Below are 25934 nucleotides of genomic sequence, written 5' to 3'. Positions count from 1 at the left end.
GCTTGCTTGAAGCTGGCTCTTTACCAGTTGAGCCATCTCTCCAGCCCCTCCCTCACCCCAATTTTGAAATTTCCACATGTGAAATCAGCTTGTGAGGCCCACTCTGCTGTTGTTTAAATATAGTCACTAGCGTATGCCAAAAATGTGTGAATTTGGGGTGATCTCATGTAATTACCTTAACTTAGAAAGTGTTCAAACACTGGAGTTCTCTAAATAGAGACCTCAAGTGTCCTGCACATATTTTGGAGATGTGAGTGAAGGAGCCTGGGCCCTTCCTCGGGAAGATTCTTTCTTTATTGTTGAATAATGCATCTCTCCTTCCTGTCATATTGGTGTGAGAAATCTCTGCCTTTTACAAAGTGACAGGTAATAGGGATTTTCAATGCCCCTAACTTGGTGAAAAATAAACAGATTGCTAACCTGTTCTTTCAGCCTCCTTGAGTCTCATTTAAACCGTGTCTCCCCACCCAGTGACATCTCAGGACTCCAGCATCCCTGTGCCCGCACCAGGTGAGCTCTAGGAGTCTCATTTCAGTTAGCTAACTGGCACCGCTAACTGGCACCCTTTGAGACACAGTCTCATGTAGTCTAAGCTGCTCTCAAACTTACTAAAGAACAGAGGCTGACCTTGAAGCCCTGACTCCCCTGCCTCCTCCACCCACCAGGTGCTGGGATTAGGGATGTGCACCCATATGCTCCCAGAAAGCGTCTCATTTTCTATTTCAAGGAAAGTCAGAGGGATTCAGACTACCCAGAGGTTCGAACCAACCCAGCTGCAGAAGCCGGATGCTGCCCTCTCTAGCCAGGGTGAGTCCCAGGTAGTACAGGGCTGTGCTTCGTCTTCCTCTAGAAGAAACATGAGCTCCAGGTCTGGTTTGAAGAAAGCCAAGGTTTAAGAAAATGAACTCAAATAAAATGTGAAAGGCTAAAAAGGCTCCCACCTGTTTCCACCTCCATCCCTGAGGGCATGCAGGTGCTGAGGAGATTCACAAAGGTTTAGGCAATCCTACCCCAGCCCCATCAGAGGAAATGCTGGGGGTGTTTTCTAGCTTTGCAAATGGGTTTATTTAATATCTACAGAGCAGATTTATAGAGTTAATTTGGCTTCTACTCAAGTAAAAGGTCTCTGGAGGGTGATGATGACAGTTCGGTTCCAGAAATCGAAAGAAAAGTCAATAGAGCACTGACCTGGAGCTGGGGGAGCTCCCAGGCCCAGAGCCAACTTCACAAGTGCCAGCTCAGCCATCCTGGGAGCTTGCCAAGTTGGGGTCAGAGTCCCTCTCTAAGACCTTGGGTTTAGGCCTAGGGTGCTGCCCAGCCCAATGGAACGCAGAAGAAGACAGATCCAAGACCTTGGGGCGTGCATCAGGAATACAGCAGAGGGGGCCTCCACTGTGGGAGGAACCCCCAGAGCAGAGCCCACACAAGGTATTAGCAGAGAAGCTTGAGGTAAAACTGATAATCAGGATTGTAGCTCCCGAGGTTTCTCTTCAAGCAGTAGACCAGCTTCCGATCACAATCACAAACCCTCCTCGAACAGTAGGACCCGGATTCTACAAAACAGACACCAAGTGCCGAGTGAGCACAGGAAAATTGTACCCCACCAACACTGACTTGTTCAAAGTCATATCAGAGGGTGTCTTCTAGTCTGCATAGACCCCCCAATCTTTGTCCTGCTCTGAGGGATCCCATAGTGGGTGGAGGAGGAATCTGCTCCAGGGTGAGACAGAATCTGATGGCAGAGCTGTGGCTCCTGAGTTAGGGAGATGTGTAATCTGATGGAGGAGGCTCGGCTCCTGAACTAGAGGGCCAAGATCTTGAGGTTTCCACTCAGGGAGTACCTGGTCTGGTGGAACAGACGCCTGTCCTTTGGGTGGAGTGCCTAACTTGAGGGTAGAGACAGTTTCTGTGGGAGACATTAAATAGAGATGCACCTGGGGCCTGGCTGTGAACTCAGGGCCCTGGCACGAGCCCCTCCTGCTGCACACTGGCAAACCTTTGGGCTTCAGTTACACATGGGAAATAAGGGAGGTGAAACCTACTCTGTCCAGGAAGAGGAAATCTGCAAGTCCATAGTACCTAGTAAAGAATGGGTCTAAACCGGGCCCGCCCTTCCCCAGAAACCTAGAAAGACTGCAACAGCCCGTGCCTTTCATCCTCACTCTGCCTCACAAGATACAAGCTGGCCCATCTCTTGGGCAGCATGACACCCTGTCTGAATGGAAAGCCCCCCTTACCGCAGGTGACCAGGCCCTCTGTGACTTTGTAGTCATAGGACTGAAACCCGCCATTACAGCCTTCCTTCTCCACTTCCCGATAACAGTGCTCATGCAGAAAACAGCACCTGTCAAAGTGAGAGATGGGGACGCTGAGTGGACAGGCACCCCCCTGACCTCTGTACCTGGGAGAGATTCCAAGATGAGAGAAAGTCCAAGTTAAATCTAAACGAAATCAGAGCCAGAGGTGCTTGGTGGGTGGGGAGCCACACGAAGATGTGGTGCTTGGCTGTTTAAATTCTCTCTGAAGGACTTTCTAACCTCCCGCCCCTACGAGAGGGTCTCTCCTTGTCCTGCATGCACCCCAAGCTTTATGCAGCTTGCCTGAGAAAGTTGGGCTTTCTCTAAGCCCGTGACAGTTCAGGCAAGATGCTCTACATAGAAGGCTTGCCTAGTAACAGCACCTCCACCAATGAGCCAATGCTAACACTTGCCTCTGGCCTCCACAACCAATGAGCTTGGTATCTAAGCAGCTTATGTAAAAGCTCTGGTTCTCCTGCTAATTAAAATTTCCCCTTATCTCACCCTCCTTGAATAGACCCATGGTGTCTACGGCATGCATATTTTCCTTACAGTGCACCCTGTTCCCAAATCAATAGTCATTCTTTGGAGATTCTCTCTGAATGTTATTTAGCCTGACATCCCGAGCAGGTGTGAAACTACAACCATATCCTCCTGGCAGAAGCTGTGGCAGTGAGTGTGAGCTGGCAGGGATGGTGTCACCCACTAGAACTGCCACTGATCAGAAGTTCACAGGCCCGCTTCTGCCTCCTGATGGCTAGGTGGAGTGTAGGTGTGACGGTTTGAATGAAAATGGCCCCCATAGGCTCACAGGGACTGGCACTATCAGGAGGTGTGTTCTTGTTAGCATAGGTATGGCCTTGTTGGAGGAAGTTTTAAATGCTCAAGTTGGGCCCAGTGTCACTCCCCGCCTGGCCCTTGATAATGCAGATGTAGATCTCTCAGCCACCTCTCCAGTGTCATGTCTGCCTGCCTGCCTGCTGCCATGCTCCCCATCAAGACAATAATGGACTAAACCTCTGAACTGCTAATCCAAATTAAATACTTTCCTTTATTAGAGTTGCCATAGTCATAGTGTCTCTTCACAGCAACAGAACTCTAAGACAGAAGTCGGTACCAGGGACTGTGGTACTGCCGTGATAGGCTGGACCATGCTTTTGTCTGGAGGAATGTGCAACACTTTGGGACTTGGCACTAGAAAAGTAACTGAAAACTTTAAGCGAGGCTTAATGGGCCATACTAGTGACTAATGGAAGACAGTGGTGCTGAGGGTGATTTGAATGGGGGAGGGGTTTATTGCAGTGTAAGACGGTTCATAGCAGAACATCAATATGCGGCCTAGAGACTGCTCTTGTGATACAGAATATGACTGCTTTCTGCCCTTGTTCAAAAAATATCTGCCTGAAGCTAAACTGAATAGCTATGAATTACCAGCTTTGGCAGTAATTTGGCAGAAAAGAGGTCTTTCCGAAATGACTTAATATTGATTGTGTTGCTTGGTTATTACTGGCCAGTCTTATGCAGGTCGCAAGCTGAGTAAGGAAAAATTGGGGGGAAAAAGTACAGTTTGAGGTGAAAGGGGGAACCAGAAAGTATAATGGAGCTAAGTCCTGTATTCAAGGAGATAAAGAAATTAAAGAAAAGTCTGCTGCTAGATGGAATACAGGGGGTGGTGACCTCAGAGAAAGACCCCACCCAGCTAAGCTTCCAATTTGTGTGAAGGAATTAAAGCAAAGTTTAAGGCCAGGTGTGGTGGCACACACCTTTAATCTGAACACTGGGGAGGTAGGAGTAGGTAGATTGTAGAGGTCTACCTACATACATACCTGGTCATATCAGGTATGCCAGCCTGGTTTCAGAACAGCCAGGCATAGGCAGTGAAGGAGACCATCAACACCAGAAAACTGGTGTTTGAACAAGGGGCCCATGTTCCAGCCCCTGCAAGCAGAACCTGGCAGCTTCAGCCACGTGGTTCTGGCTTTCGAGTGAAGGATACAAGAAAGGGGCTGTGCAGTCTCCCTCCCGACTAAGGAAGGCCACTGAGGCCAGGTTTATGTCAGCGGTGCCCCTGCAAGGAGGCCTGGAGGTGCCATTGTGTGAAGCTGTGAAGGTGAAGCCTGGATTGCCTTGGAGACCCCATAACGTTGGAGATGCCAGAGCCGTGGGAATGGTGACACTCCCCTATCAAAAGGTAGAATCCAGATCTTTCCTCTCTCTTTTCAAGTTGACACATAGTAACTAGGCATATTGATGGGCACAATGGGGTACTATACATCCCATTAAAACTGTTCATCTTGGGATACTATACATCCCATTAGAACTGTTCATCTTGACTGTCAGCTTGACCGGATTAGTAGCTGTCTAGATGATTATAGAATCTTGAATGGGTCTATGAGGGATTCTCTAGCGATTCGATCATGGAGGCTAATGAGTGGCTTCATCCACTGATGGACTCAGAATACGATGGCATTATTAGGATGAAGCCAAAGGTGGAAGCAAGACCTAGTTAAATGAAGCGGACCACTGGAAGTGTGTCTCTGGTGACGATAACCTTGCCCTGTCATCTTTCTGTATCCTTCACTCTGCTTCCTGCTCACCATGAAGGGGCTCCGGTGGCAGATATTCCACCATCATATCCTGCCTCAAAACAGGCCCAGAAACACGGCCCCAAATGGCCATGAGCTGAATACATTGAAACTGTGTGCCAGAATAGCTGATTATGTTCTTCAGTTGTTCTGACAGTTATTTCATCACAGTGTGTGTGTGTGTGTGTGTGTGTGTGTGTGTGTGTGTGTGTGTGTGAGAGAGAGAGAGAGAGAGAGAGAGAGAGAGAGAGAAGGAGAAAAGTAACTAAAGGACCCATGACACTGCATAGCCATCGTAGTGATGCAAATCACTTACCCATCACCTCAAACACACATTTCTTTGTGGCGAGACCATCCAAGATCTCTCTTGGGCTGCTCATCTCCTGAGCTGCTCACTGCCCATTGACTGCCTTCACAGAACATCAATGCTTATTCCTCCTCTGTTGCATCTGTGCACTCATTGGCTAGCCTAGGTCTCCTCCCAATGCATCTGTGCACTTGTTGGCTAGCCTAGGTCTCCTCCCAATGCATCTGTGCACTCATTGGCTAGCCTAGGTCTCTTCCCAATGCATCTGTGCACTTGTTGGCTAGCCTAGGTCTCCTCCCGATGCATCTGTGCACTCATTGGCTAGCCTAGGTCTCTCCTCTCTTGAGCATTTGTGATTGGACCAATTAAGAGGACCACATAAGCAATACCGTGGAGCGTCAGAGGCATAGGACAAAAATACTATCTTGTGTTGTTGTTGTTGTTGAGACAGGGTCTTGCCAGGCAGCTGGGGCTGACCTAGAACTTGCTATACAGCTCACATCAGCTTCAAACTCTTGCTCTTACTGCCTCTACCTCTCCAGGACTGGGATTGCAGGCTCACACTCCTTCACCTTGTAGTTTGGGAATGTTTGTTCATAACCTCCCAAGAGTCTACCATGCTGTTAGAAAGTCAAGACAACCCTGCAAAGGACTCATAGAAAGGGCCCGAGGCAACAACCCAAGTTACAGCCATGATCCACCTGTGGTGTAGATCAACCAGCCCCAGCCAAACTTTGCAAAAGGAAACTGAACAGATAGGAGCGATTCTGCCATGGCCTCCCCAGACATCAGGTCCATGGGCAAAGTAAACAATCGTGTTTGCATTAAGCCAACACATAAGGATCATTTCTTATATTGCAATAAACCAAGTGACAAATTAAGCCATTGATATATTGGGACTCTTGGGAGTTACATGGCATATCTTTAAAAGCGGTTTAATTCTTCTGAGTCTTAGTTCTTCTTATTTTAAAGATTTATTTTAGAAGCCAGGTGTAGGGGTGCACTTCTTTAATTCCAGCACTAGGGAGGCAGAGGCAGACAGATCTTTGTGAGTTCAAAGCCAGCCTGGTCTACAGTGTGAGTTCCAGAGCTACATAGGGAGACACTATCTCGAAAAAGTTAAATTTAAAAAAATATATATTTTAGTTTCAGTTGAGTGTGTGTGTGCGCGTGTGTGTGTGTGTGTGCGCGCGCACGCGCACGCACATGTGAGCACTGGTGGCCAAAGAGGCCTGAGATATCAGGTCCGCAGCAGCTGGAGTTACAGGTGGTTGGGAGCTGACTAACATGGGTGCTGAGAACTGAACTCAGGTCCCCTGCAAGAGAAGTGTGCACTCTTAAGCACTGAGCCATCTCTCTGGTCCTGAGCCTCAGTGGTAGACTAGACACAGAATAAAAGGGGGTAATGAGAGCAGAGCCCAGGGCATTAAAGGTGATAATGTCAACTCACCAATCAGTATAATCCTTGGGGATCCCTTTGTCGCCATTGATACAGTAGCAGCCATAGAAGTTGTAGCCAAATACTGGCTCCTTCCCAGTCACTTCCTTGATCATGGACAACAATTGTCCGAAGTTTCCGTGCACAGCAGGCACACCTGCAAAACAGCCCAAGCCTCCAGGTGACACTGGGAATGCTGCAGCAACCCCACTTGGGGGCCGGGGATGTGACTGGGTTGACAAAGGGCTCGCCTAGCATGCATGAAGACCTAGTTTTGACCACCAGCAGTTTTCAAACTGTGTGTGGAGCAGGCCTTTTCCTAGCACTCACGAGGTGGATGCAGGAGATTAAGAAGATCACGGTCATCCTTGACTACGTAGAGAGTTCAAGGCCAGCCTGGGTTACATGAGATACTTTCTTTAAAAATAAAAAATCAAAAATCAAATTTAGAAGCAGAGTTTCGAGACAGCTCCCTCGCGTCACAAATTGGGAAACTAAGACTCCTATAAGTCTAGAAGGAAGTATGTTGCCTAGGGTTTTCAATGTAAGGAGCCAGGGGCTCCTTCCCTTCCTTGGGTCTCAAGTTCCTCCTAGGATCTCTAGATAGCTGGAAAGGCATCAAAGAGCAGAGTTGCCCATCAGGGACTTGTATGAGGGGCTAGGGAGCTACAATGAAGTCTAAAGTCAGATGCATTGTACCAGGCCCTCAGACCTTAGCATGACTGACTCCATGAGGGAAGTACCACTTGGGCCATAAAAAGCAGCACATAGACAGCACCACCTGCCAAAATGAAAACAGCAGCCTAATTCATGAAAGTCCAAACTGGGAAAGTTTCTAATTGTACTAACCTTGCTTTTTAGCTTCTGTTGGTTCTGCATCCGGCTAACTGTTCTTGTTAACTGAAGTCTGTCAAGCCAGGATATGGTTTTTTGTACTTAAAAGCACACCCGGGGAAAAGTTCAAGGCTACACTGTGAACATCCAGTGTGGCTGCCAGCCCCACTAGTAGACTTTCTATTGACTTAAACCCAGGTCCAAGTAGTCTTCTCTGAGGGCTGCCCTGCAACTTTTCAGAACCCTCCAGATGGGGTAGTATGCAGAAATACTGAACAGAGAATGACTTCAGAATCACCAGCTGGAGTCTGTCTGTCTGTCTGTCTGTCTGTCTATCTATCTATCTATCTATCTATCTACCTATCTATCTGTCATCGACCTATCCATTGAACCTAGTGCACCACTGTGCTGCAAGCGCCCTGCTGCTGAGCTGGCCCCCAGCCCGGGGCTGGGATATTTCTGAAGGATTTTGTGCTCTACTTTATTCTCGCTGTTTGTCTTTATTCTTTTTTTATACTTCGGGGGGATATCTGCCTCCCACATTTACAAGCTCCACGTCTTCATGTTCATAGCCTTCACACCCTGGCCTACAGTATCCAAATCCTGCCACAGCACCATGTCCACCAGTGCAAACGCAGGGGCCCAGGGAGATCAAGGCCTTTGCTGATATCTTTGTTTGCCCCGTCAGCACGGAGCTGAGGCTCAGACATAGGTCTCTGAGCCTCAAAGGCTGCTGGTCACCTTTCTTTCCTCTACCCATCACTCCCAAGGCTGGGGGAGGAGGACATCCAGAGATCAAGGAGCCAACACTTACTGCAGACCAGGAACCAAGCCAGTATGAGGAGGCCCTTCATCTCTTGGGTTCTGGAAAACAAAACACATCCCATTGTAGTGACGAGCTGCGGGCAGGCCTGCTTATCATCCTGCCCAGCTCCCGCACTGCTAGCTTAGCCCCAGAAATAATAACACATAAGTTGTATTCATTTAAATACTGCCTGGCCCATTATCTCTTAGTTACTGGCTAACTCTCACATCTTGATTAACCCATTTCTAATAATCTCGTGGTAGCACCACGAGGTAGTGGCTTATCGGAAAAGATTCAGCATGTCTGACCTGGTGGCTGGCTCCATGGCATCTGCCTCATTGCCCTCTTCCCAGCATTCTGTTCTATTTACTCCGCCTACCTAATTTTCTGTCCTATCAGAGGGCCAAGGCAGTCTCTTTATTGACCAATGAAAATAACACAATAGACAGATAACCCTCCTCCATCATCCCATGGTGTCTTTTAAATAATCGCTGCTGAGGCCAGTTCGGTCCCCACCCAGCTCCAAATTATGTCTGGGTGTTCCCTCCCTCATTGGGTAATCCACAGACTGCTCCAGCCGGAAAAGACAGGCAAAGCCTACAGGCCTTGATCCTCCGAATTCCTTGGAGAAAGAAGGTCATTACTGACTCTACCAGAAAGTGGGGGTGACAAGTACCCCCTACATTTGTGCCCTTGGCAGATGTGTAAATGGATATGGCTGGCACAAGATTAAGGGCAGGAACTGGCAGGCCCTAGATCCAGCTAAGGATCAATGTGGCGGGCTGTTGGTGAGGTGGCTCAGAGGGTAAAGGTGCCTACTACAAGCCTGGTGACTTGAGTTTGACCCCTGGGACCTCCATGGAAGGAGAGAACTGATTCCCACAAGTTGTCCTTTGATCTCCAGGAGCACACCTTTATACATACACACCGTGTACCAAATAGAATGTAAATAAAGGGAAGAGGAGCTGGGGCACTGAGGGAGGAGGGAGCTGGAGCACTGAGGGCAGAGGGAGCTGGAGCATTGATGGAGGATGGAGCTGGAGCATTGAAGGATGAGAGAGCTGGAGCATTGAAGGAGGAGGGAGCTGAAGTATTGAGGGAAGAGGGAGTTGGAGCATTATGAGAGGAGGAAAATGGAACATTGAGGGAGGAGGGAGCTGGAGTACTAAGGGTAGAGGGAGCTGGAATGCTGAGGGAGGAGGGAGCTGGAGCGCTGAGGGAGGAGGGAACTGACACTTGTATCTTGCTCCTGAAGTTCATGGGACTAATGTCTCTGAGCTCCCTGATGGTTATTTGAGGGCTGTAGCTGTTGGTCTTGGCACTGTTGCCACACTGAGAATGTTGGGTGGCCAGACAGTTGCTCTAGAATGGAGTCCAGGACCCATAGTGAGTCCTGGCCTTTGGGGGTTTCACTATGGCTTTGTGGCCCCAAGGCACACTGCAGGTTCTGACAGTCTACAGGTGTCACTGTTCCCATGGGAACAATGGGGCTCAGAAACTGCCCAGAATCTGCCAGAGGTCACTCAGCGAATGGAGTGGAATCGAAATGTGAATCTGGGTCTGGCCCCTCTCTACACTGTGCCAGCCCTCCTCGAGAGGTAACGTCTCTTAGTCCTGGCATTCTGTCTTCCTTGAAACTCATCCTCTAGGACTCTGCCTTAGTGTCTGTCTTTAACAAAAACACAGTTCCCGACTGGAAGTTTGCTGGCAGTCCTGGCCAATAGGCCGAGGAAAGGTTTCCAAGGTGGCCTCTAGAAGGTTCCTCTGTCAGAAGCTGTCTGCTCTTCTCCACTCCCAGAATCCCTGACCCCTGAGTGTGCACAGCTGTCCAGCTGGTCTGTGGCCAGTTAGGACTTCCTTTCAGATGCCACACTGTCTCCAAGCCCCCCAAGTGGCCAGTGCTCTCTGCCCAGGTCCCTGGCACCCCGCAAAGGCCTGGCCTCCAAACACAGCATTTTAGACTCCTGGGACTTCTGGCTACTGAGCTGGCCTTTGTCCAGCAGCACCTCTGAGTTCCAAGAACATTCCTGAGAGTGCTGTCCCCACACAGCCTGTGCTCTGAGGCCTCCAGGCACCAAGATCAAACCGCCCGAGACACAAGTTCCCACAGTCATCCCCTCTGCTGCTTTCCTGAGGTTGTTCTGAAGTAAAGACGCCAGAGGCTACACACTGGGCATCTCCAATGTGCCAGACACTGTTCATATCACTCCCAAGCCAGCCATGGCCCTGACAGGGGACCTATAGACAAGCCGCTGTTTCTCCCCTTCAGTGGGATTTGTCAGATGAGAGGATGAATGGATAACAGTTGTTGATTTGACAGACTCAGGAACTGTGAGGCTCTGGCAAGAGGCTGGGGAGATGGCTCCATGAGTTAAAGCCTTGTTGGGCAAACATAGGGATGTGTGTGGCTCTAGCACCCACCTAAGGCAAGCTGAGTGTGTTTGCATCTGCCTCTACCCTCGTGCTGTGGGGCACAGCCCTGGGATTGGCTGACTCATTCCAGATTCTCCAGATTCACTAAGTGACCCTATCTCAAGGGAGTAAGTGGGCAGGGTGATAGAGCAGGTCACCCAGTAGGGCTCTCAGACCTCTGTGCTCACATATAGAATGTGCACACATGCACATGCGCTCGAGCACACACACACACACACACACACACACACACACACACACACACACACGAGGGGGGAGGGGAGGGGAAGGAGGTGAGAGATGGGGAGGGAAAGAGAGGGAGGGAGGGAGAAAGGGAGGGAAAGGGAGGGAGAGAAGGAGAAAGGGAGAGAAGGAAGAAGGGAGAGAGGGAGGGAGGGAGAGGGAGAGGGAGAGGGAGGGAGGGAGAGAGAGAGAGAGAGAGAGAGAGAGAGAGAGAGAGAGAGAGAGATATCTTGCATGGGTGAAAAAGTTACCCAAAGGTTTAGCCCAATCTGGTGAATCCCTCCTACTGACTCTTCACTTCTCTGAGTTACTGGATGTTTAACTCTGTTGTTCTTTTCCTGATTTCTTTTAGTCTTACTTTTTTTCCCTCCCCCGCTTCCCTCCCTCCCTTCTTCTTCTTCTTCTTCTTCTTCTTCTTCTTCTTCTTCTTCTTCTTCTTCTTCTTCTTCTTCCTCTTCCTCTTCCTCTTCTCCTCCTCCTCCTCCTCCTCCTCCTTCTCTCCCTCTCTCCCGCCTCTCTCCCTCTTTTTTTTTCTTTTGTAGGGGTGTCTTGAAGTCCAAACTGACTTTGAACTACATAGCCAAAGCTGACTTTGAATTTTTGATCCCCTTCCCCCACCCCTTGACTGCAGGCATGCACCAACCACTGGTCAGCTTATATGGTACTCTGCGGCACCCAGGGCTTCAGGCATGCTGGGCAAGCACTCTGCCAACTGAGCTACATTCCCGTCCCATGTATTTTCTTTCATAAAGCTTTGACATCTCAAGGATCTTAATGAATAGAAGGTGCCCATGTAGGCTAGCCAATTCCTACACAGCTAGCACCCGGCTCTCCTGTGGGCATGCTTTTCACATGCCAGTCAAGCAAGTCAAAACCTTCAGCCCCAGCTCCCACACACTTAACTCTCACAGGCCAGTCCAATCAATGTTAGCCCAATGGACCCTCAAGAGAAGCCTAGAGCTGCCCAGGCGAATCTCACTAGCCAATCCATTCTGCTCCCTCTCTTGCCCTTCAGACTCACTCATGCCAGTGACAACCCCACCCAGTGTGACCCTTGGCTCTGTAGCCCTCTTCTCCTCTGTAGGGAAGACTCTTAAATAATCATCGTCTTTGTGACCTGCTCTCCTCACCCGGGACTCTACAGAGCTCCTTGTGCTGTGCCATTGCTGTGTGGATAAGGGAGTTCCTACAAAAGAAATGCAAAAATAAGACACATTGGGGAGAGGAGCTGGCAGTAGGTCCTGGAGACAGCTGTCCAGCTGACCATCGGTAGAGCCCAGGGCAGCCCCGAGACAAGGCTGTGGCTTGTCTGTTTTTATCTGATAATCACAGGGGCACTGGCTGATAATTTCAGAGTGGAGTAGGGCTGCGATACTGAAAGGTGGGAAGGCCAAGGCAGACGCAAAGGAAACACAGAGGAGAATGTGGAAACCAGGGAGCTGCCAAGGTCATATGAGGAACAGGCCCTTCAAGGCCACATGAGGGAGCCCCATAAGCCCCAGACCCCCACTCCTATCTCCTGCCTGGAAAAGAATACCATGGTCCAGTCAGCTTTGAGATGACAGCGGCACCCTGTGCTGCCTCTGCTCCCCCACAGAGGGGCAGGGCCCACACACCCCTACTGGGAAGCCCCAAGAATGATAGCCTCACCTGAGGGCCCCTCTCTGTCCTCAGTTCCAGAGAATGGGCAGCAGCTGGACCTGCTTGGGTTTAAGCTGGACTTGACGCCTCCCACAAGCTGCCTGGGCCACCTCCAAGTTTCCTGGGAACGCAAAGAGGCCCACTTCAAAACCCCCTGTTGCTCTTCCCTCTAGATTCTTGCTGCAGGCCTCAGGACTGGGTGGCTTTCAGGAGAGATCTCCGGAAGGGACTGGCTTGAGCTGACCTGGGTCCAAGGCTGTATTTCCCACCAGAGACGGAGCCCTGGATCCCCACCCAGGCGCACTTCCTCTGCGATAGTAGGCCTTTGTGGAATGATCCAGTCTCTGGTTCCTTGTGGTTTTCCAGCCACAGCAACAACTTCTATTTTGTTCTGTCTTCTTCTCCCTCTGCTCAGAGCCGGGTCAACTCTGTCTTCCTTCTCTCCTTCAGCCCCAACATTCTCTGGAGCCTGTAAAGCCCCCCCCCCCCACCCGGGGACACTGCAAGATGCCACTTACTTAATCCAGCTCGTAGCACTGTTGACATCTGACTCACTCACTATGGAATTCTTACACCCAGCTTGTCCCCAGTAGCTATTTAGTAGCTGTGTGACCCTGGGCAAGTAACAAAACCTCTCTGTTTCTTCAGATGAAACACTAAACACAATGACACCCCCCCCCCATAAGCCGTGCTGGACTGTTGGGGAATATTATTTTCAGGTGTGTTGCTTTTGTTTATGCTGCATTCTTTTTTTTAACTTTGTGGAGCTGTGATTCTTTGCCTGTCTAAAACTTCTGATGGTCCAAGAAAGAGCTGAATATCTGATAGCAAGGCAGGGGCAAGGGTAGGCGGGGCTGGCAGACAGAGAAAATAAGTAGAAGGAGAAATGAGGATGAGGAGGAGCAACCCGACAGCGAGGGGAGGTGGACATCAGGGGCCAGCTGGCCAGTCACCCAGTTACCCGGTCAGCCACGGAGTAAGAAGGAAAGTCAGACATACAGAAGTCAGGAAAGGAAAAATCCCAGAGGCAAAGTGTAGGCAGGATAGTTTAAGTTAAAAGCATTCAAGAAACAAGGCAAGGTAAGGCCGGGCACTCATGAAAAAGAATAAACCTCCACGTGTGTGATGCGGGGCTGGGGGGCTGGGCAGCAGAGTGGTGGACCCTTTAAAAAAAACAAAAGAATAAAGCATCACACACCACTGAACAAACTATTAAGTAATGTCACACAGAAGAGCATGTGGCTCAGTGGGTAATGTCACAGCTTCTACATCTTCGGTTCAAATCTAGACCTGGTCACTGACTGAAAACATTGTCTCAGGTAGTTTGCCTGCTTGGAGAAGCAGCCCTGAGCCTTAAAGGAATCAGTGCACATCTTAACACTGGTCACAATGGTCAGGGCCAAACGCTGCTAGCAAATGAATGATGGAGTGTTCTAGAAACAGGACAGCGTGCACTAGTGTGAATCCAGATAGCTCTCTCCATCCATCATCATCACGGCCATTATCACCTCCTCCTCCTCCTCCTTCCGCTCCTCAGTGCAGCTAAACTGGCTAGCCATCAAGCCCCAGAGATACCTAGGACGATCAGTGTATGCCACCATGCCTGGCTTTATTTTAATGCTAGGGATCAAAGTTGGAGCCTCATTTACTTGTGTGGCAAGCACTCTGCTGCCTGAGCTATCTCCACAGCCCTCCTGACTCTCTACCCTGCCTCCCTCCTATCTCTCTCTCTCTCTCTCTCTCTCTCTCTCTCTCTCTCTCGCAGTGAGCAACATTCATGACCACTTCTCTCCCTATGGCCTAACCACAGGAACTTCTACATAGCCCTGGGAACTCAACTCCATAAAAAATACTTGTCTACTGTCTGCCAGACACCGAAGGGGGTCCACTGCTGAAGGAGACAGAGCCCCTGCCCTCTGGAGGAAAGAGACCATTAGCGAAGGCACATGTTTGGTAATGACACGCGCTGCGGCCAGCACCATCTATTCTGCATTCTCTTCCTCCTCCTTGACCGAGTGTCTTCTCCCTGGGGAAGGCTGGGTGGGGATGCATGGCCATAGGACATGCAGAGATCAGTGAACAGCTCACAGGAGTTGGTTCTCTTCTACCAGGTGGGCTCAGAGACAGAAGTCACAGAAGCAGGCTTGGCAGCAAGGCTTTACCTGCTAAGCCAACTTGCCAGCCCCTCAAATCACTTTCTCTGTCACAAACACCTGCTGGCCTCGCCATCCGATATGGAACAAAATGGTCTAAGTAACAGAAGACAAGGAGATAAGGATGCGTGCTCTTACATGTAACACTTATAACAATGCAAAGGCAGAACACTGTTAATAAATGAGTGATGGAATGTTCTAGAAATAGGACATGGTGTGCCTGTGTGAATCGTGTGTGTGTGTGTGTGTGTGTGTGTGTGTGTGTGTATGTGTACGCATGTGTAGCAGAGTGTTTGTCTGGCCTGTAGGAATCTCTATGTTTGGTACCTAGCTCCAGTATAAACTGGTTCTGGTGGCATGCATCTGTAATTCCAGCATCCGGGAGGTGTAGGCAAAGAGGGCCATTCTCAGCTACATAGCAAGTTCAAGGCCAGCCCAAGATATTGAAACCGTATCTCCAAACCAAAAAAATGCCACCTCCCTTTGCCTCTGATGGCCTTCTCTAGCTTTTATTTTTCTCTAAACAACCCATTTCTGGGGAGACACCTCCATGTCCCCTGATCTTCACCCCTCCTGGCCTGGATTCTGCATTGCTGCAAGCCTGGCACCCTGTACCTGAGGTTCACTCCTGGGGTGCCCAGGGCATTTCACCTCCTCCAGGCTCTCCCTCTGCTGGCACAAGCCCCTCGGAGTCAGCCCCCTGTCTAGATCCTTCTCTGATCCTGCTACCCTACCCTAACACCCCAGACACAGGCGGACGCCCCACCACACATACACACCCTGACTCGCTCTCAGGAGTGTCTCTCCACTCACCATCAGCGCTCAGGGACTTGCTCTTAGTCCTGAACGGGTGTCTAGGTGACAGGTGTCTAGGTGGGTGTGAGGGCTAGGCTGAGTTCAGTAGGAGTTTTGACTTAGCAAGATACGCTTAACGACCAAAGGACAGGGTGTGGGAATGAGAGGACACAGTGCCAGTCAGGGGACCCAAGATTCCAGTCACATGCCCCGATTCCAAACCGTGCGTTGTCACCCTCGCAGGGTATTTAACTGCTCCGAAGTATAGTTCTCTCACACAAACTATAGCGAAGCTATGGCTGTCTTTAGCGCTGGCAAAGCAAGCCTGATGAGATGGGTTGGGCTCTTGAGGCCAGAATTCCTGTGTGATCCTCTCTGCTCAGTCACAAGAACGGCTCGTCACACTAAAAGGGTCCCCAGGAAATCCCCATGGGTTGAACCAGGCATCTGATAACATATTATCTCTCTGGAGTTTTCTGGATCTAAGAGCAGCAGACCCAAGTTGCTCAAGTCAGTGCGCAGTGGAGTACGTAAGGGGTACCCACTCCAGGGGAAGAGGAGACACTGTATTGAAACCCGCAGGGTGAGGTGGTCAGTTGGCAGAGCTTTCCTACCCTGCCTGCAGCTCTGAGTTCAGTCCCCAGCACTGTAAACCAGGCCTCGTGGCACACGCTGACATTCCCAGCACCTGAGATGGAACCAGAAAAACCCAAAGTTCAAGGTCGCCCTCAGCCACAAGTTCTAGTTCGCTAAGAATACATGAAACCCTGTTTCTAAGGGTATGAACCGGGTGGAGGGCATTTAAATTGAAGGGTGTCCGGGGTAAAAGGAATGGACTATGTCAGACCCACAGGCACCTTCAGGGAACTGAAAATAGCTGTGGAAGAGCTGGCATTTAATGAATAACTGCAAGGGCAGAAATTGCTCCTTAAAACCTCCCAGGCTCTGTAGCCAAACACATTCCCACAGTGGACCAACCCCTGCCACCAGCACAAGGTCCCTGAACTGTGACCTTGGACAAGTTGTTCAACGACCCCACGTCTCAGTTTACCATTAGGAGTAGTGGGGGCCAGGGATTCTTCCCCATTCTGAGATGCCCTAAACCAGGTGTTTAGGCACACAGGATGGTGTTGATAAATGTTGCCTATTTTCAGTGTATGTGTGTGTGGACGGGGGAACACTCTGGTTTCACTAATCACAGAAAATGATAAATGTCTTTACTAGCAAGTAGGGATCCCGGAAGAACTTTGGGGAGGACAGGTCTAGCATGCAGCTATGGTGCCACAAGGGACATAGGAGATCAGGCAGAGAAGTTCAGTCTACTGTCTTTTGTTGTAGAAGGCCTTGATCGAGTCCCTAGGAAGAGACTCTGGTTGTCCCAGGCTTGAAACACACAAGGGGAGGGGGTGACCCAGCTCAGCCATCACAGGGGTGACACCACCCCCAAGCCAGTTTCCATGATATCACCTGCAAAGGGCACCTTGAACAAGGTGGCACAAGGACAAACCCATGGGAATCCAGTAGGCCAGAGACCACCCCTGAAAGGCAAGAGGAACCACAGAGCCCAGCCTTGGGCTGAACAGACTTCTGGAAGAGCAGGGGACATCTGGGTCATAGGACATAGGTAGAGGAAGTGGCTGACTGGCCTTGTGAAGGTGGCTCAGGGAACCATTGTCTTCAAATCTCTGAAGGACTGAGGACATCAAGAAGATCACAGATATAACATGGGGCTCAGATGGACGAACAAATACCATCTTCCCAGCTTTATGGAGTGGAAGTTGGCCTTAGGCCAAGACATCTCATGTGTCCTGGGAAGAGATTGAGCTGTCATGGGAGACTCTCTTGTCCCTGGTGTTCTGGGATATCTGCACATTGTGTGAAGATGTATTGATGTGGTTGGTGTAATGAAAAGTTGAATGACCAATAGTTAGGCGGGAGGTAAAGGTGGGACTTCCGGGCAGAGAGAGAACTCTGGGAAGAAGGAAGGTAGATTTGGGAGCCAGACACGGAGAGAAAGAAGGAGGCACAAAATGGAAGTTGTAACATGAGGAGGCCGGGCCTGCTTGTTTAGATTTTGTATCCTGCCCAGCCCCCAGCTGTTTAGTCCCAGAGAAAAATCACACTGAGATCTCTATAAGTTATAAAGCTGATTGGCCCTTTAGGTCAGGCTATTTATTAGCTAATCTCTCATCTTGATTAAACCATTTTTCTGATCTATTTTAGCCATGTGGCTCAGTACCTTTTTCAGTGGGGCAGCTTACATCCTGCTGCTTCGGTGATCTGGGCAGGAGTGGAGGAATCAACTTCCTCCTCCCCAGAATTCTCCTGCTCTCCTTGCATCATTTCCACTTCCTGTCTGGTTTTCCCACCTACACCTCCTGCCTGGCCAATCAGTGTTTATTTAAAACATGATTGACAGAATACAGACAATTCTTCCTCACCAGGAAGTGAGCTAACACCAAGTGGCAGAATATAGATTAATATATCTGGGTTAATTGACATTATAAGAGCTAGTTGAGACAAACCTATGCTAAAGGCCAAGCTTTCATAATTAATAATAAGTCTCCATGTCGTTATTGGGGAGCTGGCAATCCCATAAAAGATAGTCGGACAAGAAAGTTTGCTACTCTATAGGACACTTTCTATCCGCCACTGGTCAGGAAAAGCAACAAGGAGCAGGATGTAGGGAGGGATAGAACAAGTGGGATACTCCCCAGTGCTCTATCAAATCAATCATTGCAACACCTCCATGCTACTCCGTAAAGTTGTCCATCAAAGACCCAGGGGTAGCCGGGCGGTGGTGGCGCACGCCTTTAATCCCAGCACTCGGGAGGCAGAGGCAGGCGAATCCCTGTGAGTTCGAGGCCAGCCTGGTCTACAAGAGCTAGTTCCAGGACAGGCACCAAAAACTACAGAGAAACCCTGTCTCGAAAAATCAAAAAAAAAAAACAAAAAAAAAACAAAGACCCAGGGGTGTGGCTCAGCACTTATCTATACAAAGCCCCTTCTCCAGCACTGCCTTAATGAGATGTGGTAGTGAGCACTGTCAGGAAGCTCCACCCAGCCTTGCCCCTCCCTTCCAGACACTGCCCTCGAGAAAGTCCAGTTCCTCCCCCTGAGAAGCACAAGACCATACCTATAGGCTATTAAAGAGGCTGACTCCCAACCGGCCAGGTGGTTCTCCCTTGTGGCTTTCTTCTCTCTCCACCTCTGCCCCCACCACCCGAGAGTTACTTTACTCATTAAACCTGGACTTTTAAATCTTTTTTTAAAAAATTTATTTATTAGGTATGCAATGTTCTACCTGCATATATGGCTACAGGCCAGAAGAGGGCCCTACATCTCATTATAGATGACTGTGAACCACCATATGGTTTCTGGGAATTGAACTTGGGACCACTGGAAGAGCAGCCAGTGCTCTTAACCTCTGAGCCATCTCAACAACCTGTGGACTTTTAAATCCTAATTTGGATTAAGAGAGACTTAATATTGGGGTACAGAAACCTTCCACACACCTATGATCCCAGCACTTGGGATGTGGAGGCAAGAGGATATAATGTTTAAGTTGATTGGCCAATATACCTGAAGTTGAAGTCCAGCCTGGGTTATAAGGTACAATGTCTCAAACAAACAAGCAAGCAAGCAAACAAACAAACAAAAGGTAAGGGGGGATAAAGTAAAAACATTTTAGTATTTTTGTTATTGCTTGTTTGCTTTGCTTTTGCATTTGGTTGTTCTTGTTTTGGTTTTTGCTTTTGTGGTCCAGGCTGGCCTACACACTATATATCTCAGGCTGGCAATCCTACTGTTTGAGGCTCCTGAGCATTGGGAACACTAGCTTGTGCCACACAACACAAGTATTAGTATATTTTATTGAAATTACTGTTTTTTATTTTAAATGTATGGGTGTTTTGCCTGCACATATAACATGGATAGTGAAAACTGAGACCATTAGGCAGGTGTCCAGTCTCCTGGAACTGGAATTGCAAAGGCTGTGAGTCACCATGTGGACACTGGGAACAAAACCCAGGTCCTCTAGAAGAGCAGCCAGTGCTTTTAACCACTGAGCTGAAGAAAAATTTTGTACCTGTTAGTCAGTCAGCAACCACATGACCTGGAGGGGTCTATTGGAAGCATCATTCCCTCTGTACTCTGGAGCCCTCCCCGCTTTCTCTTCAGTCCAGAGTCCTGTTCAGTGACATGGCAAAGAATGACAAAACCCACGAAGTGGGAGCCAGACTGGGCAGCAGGTGCCCACCACGTCTGCGGTTGCACCAGTGGGGCGACTGGGTTGTTCCAGAACCTTCACGTGTTTTCTACTCAGATTTCTTCACAGAATGCCCTCTAGAGTACTCAGCAGTCATAGTGCTCTTGGTTTGTTAAACTCTGGGACTCATCTTAAATGCCACCCCTTCCAGGATGTGTGAGAGCCAATGCTACATCGTAAGTTCTAGTATCTAGACCATAGAGATCCATGAAACAAAAATGCCTCTGCTCTGCCAGTCCCTTGCCCAAGGACAGACGTTCATGAAATGCTGGAGGCTGTGGTTTATGGGTGATAACAAGCCACGTGACTTTGCTCCCCTAAACAAGTTCGTTTGACCTGTCTGTACCAGACATGCTTGGTTACATGTCGGTGGGAAGTTCAGAGGCAGGAAATATGTCAGGATGTATGTCTGCCCCTGATTGGGTGTAGGCTGACTAGACCTGATGGGGAAAAAATAAAAAATAAATAAATAAATAAATAAATCAAAACTGCTACAAAAATTGAGTCCAGGCCATTTTTCTGGGGAACTAGAGACAGACCTGGCCAGGATCCATCCACCTGAATAGTATGTAATTAAAGTTTCCTTAAAATTTGACCGAGCTAAGACCTGTCTCCTCCCATTTTATATTCCTCTCTAGTGTTGGAATAAAAGGCGTGTGTCACCAGTGCCTGGGCTGTTTGGCTAACTAGTGTTGTTGCTGGGATTAAAGGTGGGTGCCACCGCTGACTGGTATGGCTGCTTTGCATTCAGATCTGCAGGTAAGCTTTATTCATTAAAAATTATTATTATTAAAAATAATAAACCACCATATGCTTCTGATATTCCCTCTTGGCTGCCCAAGACCATCCTTCCACCTCTCCCACCCCAATGAGAGCACACAGCATGTCCTGCCTCCATTTTTTTCTTTTTCCACTTCTCATTCTTTCTTTTTGCCTCTCTCCCCTCAACCCCTCTTCACCTGTTCCGCTCTTAGCTGCCTTCTATCCTCTTGTTCTTATCTTTCTAGATACAACGTGCTCGTCCCTCAATAGCTCCTTGGTAAGCACTTGGACACAGCTCTGAAGGAAGCAAGCACGGACTATCTTAAGAATACTCCATGCAGGGAGAAGTGCGGAGATTCTGGGGAAGAAATCTGCCTGGGAGCTGGAGAGACAGGTAAGCCAGGTCTCCCTTTGGTGGAAAACTTTCTTAGAGTTCACCTTACCCTGAACTACAAAGACCCAACTCTGAGCCCTCTGGGCACCCAGAAACTGTGAGGGCTAAAATTTTAAGTTTAAATTGCTGTGCTTAAGAGAGCTATAAAACAAAAATGCCTCCAATCTGTAGCCCCCACCCCCCACACTTGCCCAAAGGCAGATATTCCTGGAATGCTGGAGCTGTTGCTTATGGAAGATAATGAACCATGTGTTTTTCCTTCTATAAACAAGGTTGGTTGCCCCAATTGCAGAGGATGTGCTTGATCACAAGTAGGTGGTGGCACATAGGCAGGAAGTATGTCATGATGTATGCTTGGCCCTGATTGGACGAAGGCAAGACATATGTATTCTTGTGAATTTTTGCCTTTATAAGTACCTGATCAATGTAGCTTGCAGCCATTCTCTGGGAATCTCAACTATGGACCTGGGTAGTATCCATGATCCTGGTCAGTAACTTAAGAAAGTTTGGTTCAAATTTGACCCAAAACTGTGATAGCTAGCGATCTTATTCTCACCCGGTGAAATTAAAAGAAACTATTTGTGCCGTGATACCCAGTCCAACAAAATCCCTCGAGACAGAAATTGTGTCTTGTTTTGACATTCATGCCTCGTGTGGGGCAAATCCTTTCGTCTATAGGGTAGAGACAATTGTGTTGTTAAATCAAATGTTTTGTCTGACACCACCTCTGTAAAGTTTGCCTCAAAGACTTCTCTCTAAATAGTAAACTGAAGCTTAACTTGACACACAAATAAAACCTATTTACAAAAATAGTCACCCACACAACAGTAATGGAGCCCCCTAGACGCTCACCAATAGAAGAGTGGCAGGTGTGCACAATGGAGAATTATTCGGCAATAAAGGACATGACATCATCTGCAGGGAAACTGACAGAATTGGAGATGATCATGTTAAGGGAAGTGGCAGGGACACAAAGACAAATGCCATGCTTCCCCTTGTGTGTGGAATCTATCTCTCCATCCATCTACTCGTCTGTCTATCGGTACCTCATCTGTAATGATCCATACCACATGAAAGGACAAGGGAACTGTTGAGATACAGGACCAGTAGGGGAGGGAAGAGAGAGAAGAATGGCTAATAGTGGTGAAGAGCAGAGGGTGTAATGCGCAGGCCTAAAAACGTCATAGTGAGGGCAGCAAGATGGTTCGGTGGGTGAAGGGGCTTGCAGCTAAACCTGACAACCTGAGTTCAATCCCCAGGACACACATGGTGGAAGGAGAGAACTAGATCTCACACATTATCTTCTCTCTCTCTCTCTCTCTGTCTCTCTCTCTCTCTCTCTCTCTCTCACACACACACACACACACACACACACACACACACACACACACACTGGCTTGTGCAAGTCTCCACAATCCCAGAAAAGAAATAAATATGCATGATCAAATCCATCACTTTGCACAATGAACACATGATAGTGAAAAAATTAGCATATTCTCAAGGTAAGAAGCCAAAACACACTGCCTATGTGAATATTTGGACTGGAGGTTTAAGTATTTTGTTTGTTTTGTTTTATATAACCCAGTCATTGGGCCTTCATAAGCTCCCTAATGTTCAGATCAGGCACTCACAACCCAGTGAATTCTACCCAGTCAGGCTGACACCCTCTCTTTCCACACCACTTCCTTTCCTCTGGCTATAAATACAGCCTGCCCTTGTCAGGGTGGGGCATCCTGAACCACTCTTGGTCTGGAGTGCTGCCTGACTTGAATCACCACCACGGTGAAGGCCTGTGACAAGCTGCTAACAAGGCTTGTCGCTTTCCCCTGCAGCAGTACGGTTGTTGCAGATCTGAGCACAGAGAGGCTCCTTCTAGTCACAAAGCACTTAATCTCTGGGTTGAACCCAAATGCCCCAATGTCAAGGCTGAATACCGTCCAGAGCGGGGCACTCAGAGAAGGGAGGATGCAGAAGGGAAAAGAAAGAGCTCCTTGTAAGATGCATTCAGCAATGGTGTGGCACACTTCTCCGGATTGCATGGTTTGTGCCCTAGGTGAATGGCACACAGAAGGTAAGGGGTGTTAACTAAGGTGGATGAACCCTTCCCCAAAGGGGAATGTTTTCTTCTGGTTTGGATTAAAAAGAAATCCAGGGTGCTGAGGAGATGGTTTGTCCATAGAAGCATGTAAGCATATAGACCTGAGCTTGCTCCCCAGAATCCATATAAAGGAAACGAAATGAAAGAATGCGAACAAAACACAGACACAGCGTTTATGCCTCTCATCCCAGCACAGGGAAGGCAAGGAGCTTACAAAATGGCCAGTGTATTCAGTCAGTGAGCTCCAGGCTCAGTGAGCCCTGCCTCAGAAAATGAATTGGAGATGTGATTGAGTCAGACACCTGAGGTAAACCTCTGACCTCCACATGCATACAATGCATATGCATGCATGCCTGTACAAATCCATATACATACATGCCCACAGAAACATGTTCATACATCTGAGAAAGCTGGACAAGCCTTCAGGTGAACGTAAGCATGAGCCATAACCCACCCTGCCCATAACCCTTTCTGCCCTGGCTTTGTTCATTTTAGGAATGACCATCTGAGTACCCTTACTTTAGACATGGCCTGCCTCAGGAACTGCCCTAGCCCTGGTCTGATAAAGATGCATGTAAGGGATCCTGAAGCCCTAGGAGCTTTCTCTGGCAGAAGCAGTATCCACCCTTCCCCTGGCCCCCTCTGGTTTCTCTCTCTCCAGTCCATTGCCTCCCCCTCCTTGAGGCCCCTCTCTCCCCATAACTGACCTCGTTGGCCTGGTCTCAGCTCCTGCTCCCAGGGCTGTTCCCACGAGCAGTCTTAGTAATCAGAATCCCCAAGTTTATGGCCTGCAGCCCAAGCATTAGGCCCCCAAGCTGCGAAATAGGATGGACAGACTTGGACGCTGTCTGTGGGAGCACACAGTGAACACTGGCCTGCAGTCACCCTGCTCAGCCCCCAGCAGCCTTCAGGGTGGCAGAAAGTCCAACAAAAGAAGAGACTGGCACAGCCCTGGCCCTTCTGCCCCAGGGCCCTGGGCAGTCACCCAGCACATCCCAACAGGGAGGGTAGTTGTCCAGTCCCAGGTTATCCAAGTCACAGCCTTCTCCTTGTCACAAGCCTGTGCTCTTCCCTGCAGTCCTGACTGACCCCCATGGAGCCTGCATTGGAACTTAATTACCTGAGAGGCTGCTAAGAGCCTTGACTGTCTGAGGCCCCAGGTGCCTTGGTCTTGTCCTGGCCCGGAGGGTGGACACAGATCCTGCCGTTGGGATGGCTCCTGGGACAGTGGAGAACTAGGTGCTGCTGAAGCTACTGGAGAGGCCAGAGTGGCTCTGGATGCTAGGGTTATTTATACCTGGAGATCCCTGGCAGAGAAGTACAGTTTCAGTTTCGATTACTCCAAAATGCTTTTCTGAATAACAAGGAAAAATCTCTGTCTGGCTGGGGTTCAGATTCACAGGTTCAAGGGAAAGTCATGACCCCTGGGGATGTCGAAGTCCAATCCTGGACAGTGTACACAAGCAGGCATGCCACCAACATCAACAAAGTGAGTGACAGATGAGCTAAGAGCAACAGAAGAAGCAGACATCACTCCTTACCCTGCCAAATCGACAACCAAGGAAAAAAGAGGAAGGCCCTCCATGGCCTCTGCATCAGCTCCTGCCTCTAGGCTCTCAGTTCATGCTCTGGCTTCCCTAATGATACCTGTGTAACCTGTGAGTCAAATAAACCCTTTCCTTCTCGAATTGCTTTTGGTCAGAGTTGCATCACACCACCAGAGAGACAAAATGACAATAACATATTGTTATTCTTTTATAAAGATATGGTGGTAGGGGACCGGTCCCTTGAGGGATAGTGGTCCCACCAGGAGCATCGGCAGGTCACGGGGTCCTCAGCGGGTTCCCTTAGCGGGTGGGAGACTGTGGAGAGTGAGAGACAGATATGTCTTGCAGAGAGAAAGTTTGAGTGTAGAGTTTATTTAGTGGGTTAGGGAAGGGAAGAGAAGGGGAGAAGAGGGGAAATAAGTTACTTCTACAAAAGAGGAAGGGGAAGATAGATAGCCCACTGGAGAGGAGGGGGGATCTGCTAACCTTGGTGCAAGGGGGTTTGGGAGTGGGCAGAGCTTGTCTCTTAAAGGCACAGAGTACCCAGGTGACAGGGAAGGTCAACAGAATAATAACCCATGTGCACTAAACTCTGTCACATTCCTGTATGCAAAGGCAGAGACAAATCCAGATACAGTGCTAGTGGGAGCTTTGATTTCCCTGCTCCCATCGATGTATCCATCGATCCTTCAGGAATAAGGAAACACATAAGACACTCCAGACTTAACCTGACAAAGTTATCAATGCAATCTCCGACAAAATTCCAGCAAGAAATACAACAAAATCCAGAACTTCATGTGGAATCAACAAAGTCCTAAACTGTCAGGGGCAGCAGGACCTTCTTAGCATATTAGACTACAGACTGCAGGACTCCAACATCACAGACACTCTCCACATTCCAGAAAGGAATAAAGGCCTGAGAAAGTGAAAGAGGCTGGCCAGCTGGTGTAATGATTTGGATTTAAATGTCCCTGAAAAGCCCTAATGATGAAAGCCTGGTGCCCAGCCTTGACATATTGAGAAATGATGGAAATTTAGCAAGATAGTGGACATTAGGGAAATCCCAGGGGCTATGTCAGGAAAGGGCTATCCGAATCCTTGATCTCTCTCTCTCTCTCTCTCTCTCTCTCTCTCTCCACCATTTCTAATCTCTCACCTTTCTTCCTGGGGATGGCAGCCTAACTCAGGCAGAGCACAGCCTGTTGTCTGCAGTCACAGAAACACAAACATCATCATCTTAACCGAGTGGTTCTACGCGGCTGCCTGCAGCCCGGGCAGTTCCTTCCCCCTCCGTGACTTCCTCTCAAGTAAAACCATATTCCTGGCTACACCATAGAAAAGAACTTCAGGATAGTG

The 25934-nt window shown here is 48.9% G+C and overlaps 1 protein-coding gene across 3 annotated transcripts; it reads right to left on the bottom strand.

Moving 5' to 3' along the window:
- Positions 1–1041: 1041 nt before the first annotated feature.
- Positions 1042–24311, bottom strand: LOC125406361 (phospholipase A2 group V). Of its 3 annotated transcripts, none has more exons than XM_087906991.1 (6): positions 24152–24310; positions 12572–12683; positions 8276–8325; positions 6640–6784; positions 2238–2344; positions 1042–1553 (listed from the first exon to the last, which is right to left on the bottom strand). In XM_087906991.1, the coding sequence occupies exons 3-6, from the start codon at positions 8313–8315 to the stop codon at positions 1432–1434; spliced, it is 414 nt and encodes a 137-aa protein (XP_087763117.1). In that variant the 5' UTR covers positions 8316–8325; positions 12572–12683; positions 24152–24310; the 3' UTR covers positions 1042–1431. The 3 variants fall into 3 exon arrangements, with proteins under 3 accessions (XP_087763117.1, XP_087763115.1, XP_087763116.1); XM_087906989.1 differs by lacking the exon at positions 12572–12683 and adding an exon at positions 16125–16198 and having other exon boundaries at positions 24152–24309; XM_087906990.1 differs by lacking the exon at positions 12572–12683 and having other exon boundaries at positions 24152–24311.
- Between the last annotated feature and the right edge of the window lie 1623 nt (positions 24312–25934).

The sequence above is a fragment of the Myodes glareolus genome, chromosome 6 (genome assembly GCF_982192425.1).
Source record: "Myodes glareolus chromosome 6, mMyoGla1.1, whole genome shotgun sequence".
NCBI classification, from domain to species: Eukaryota; Metazoa; Chordata; class Mammalia; order Rodentia; family Cricetidae; genus Myodes; species Myodes glareolus.
The sequence above is the reverse complement of the archived record's forward strand: the minus strand, read 5'-3'. Positions and strand labels throughout refer to the sequence as shown.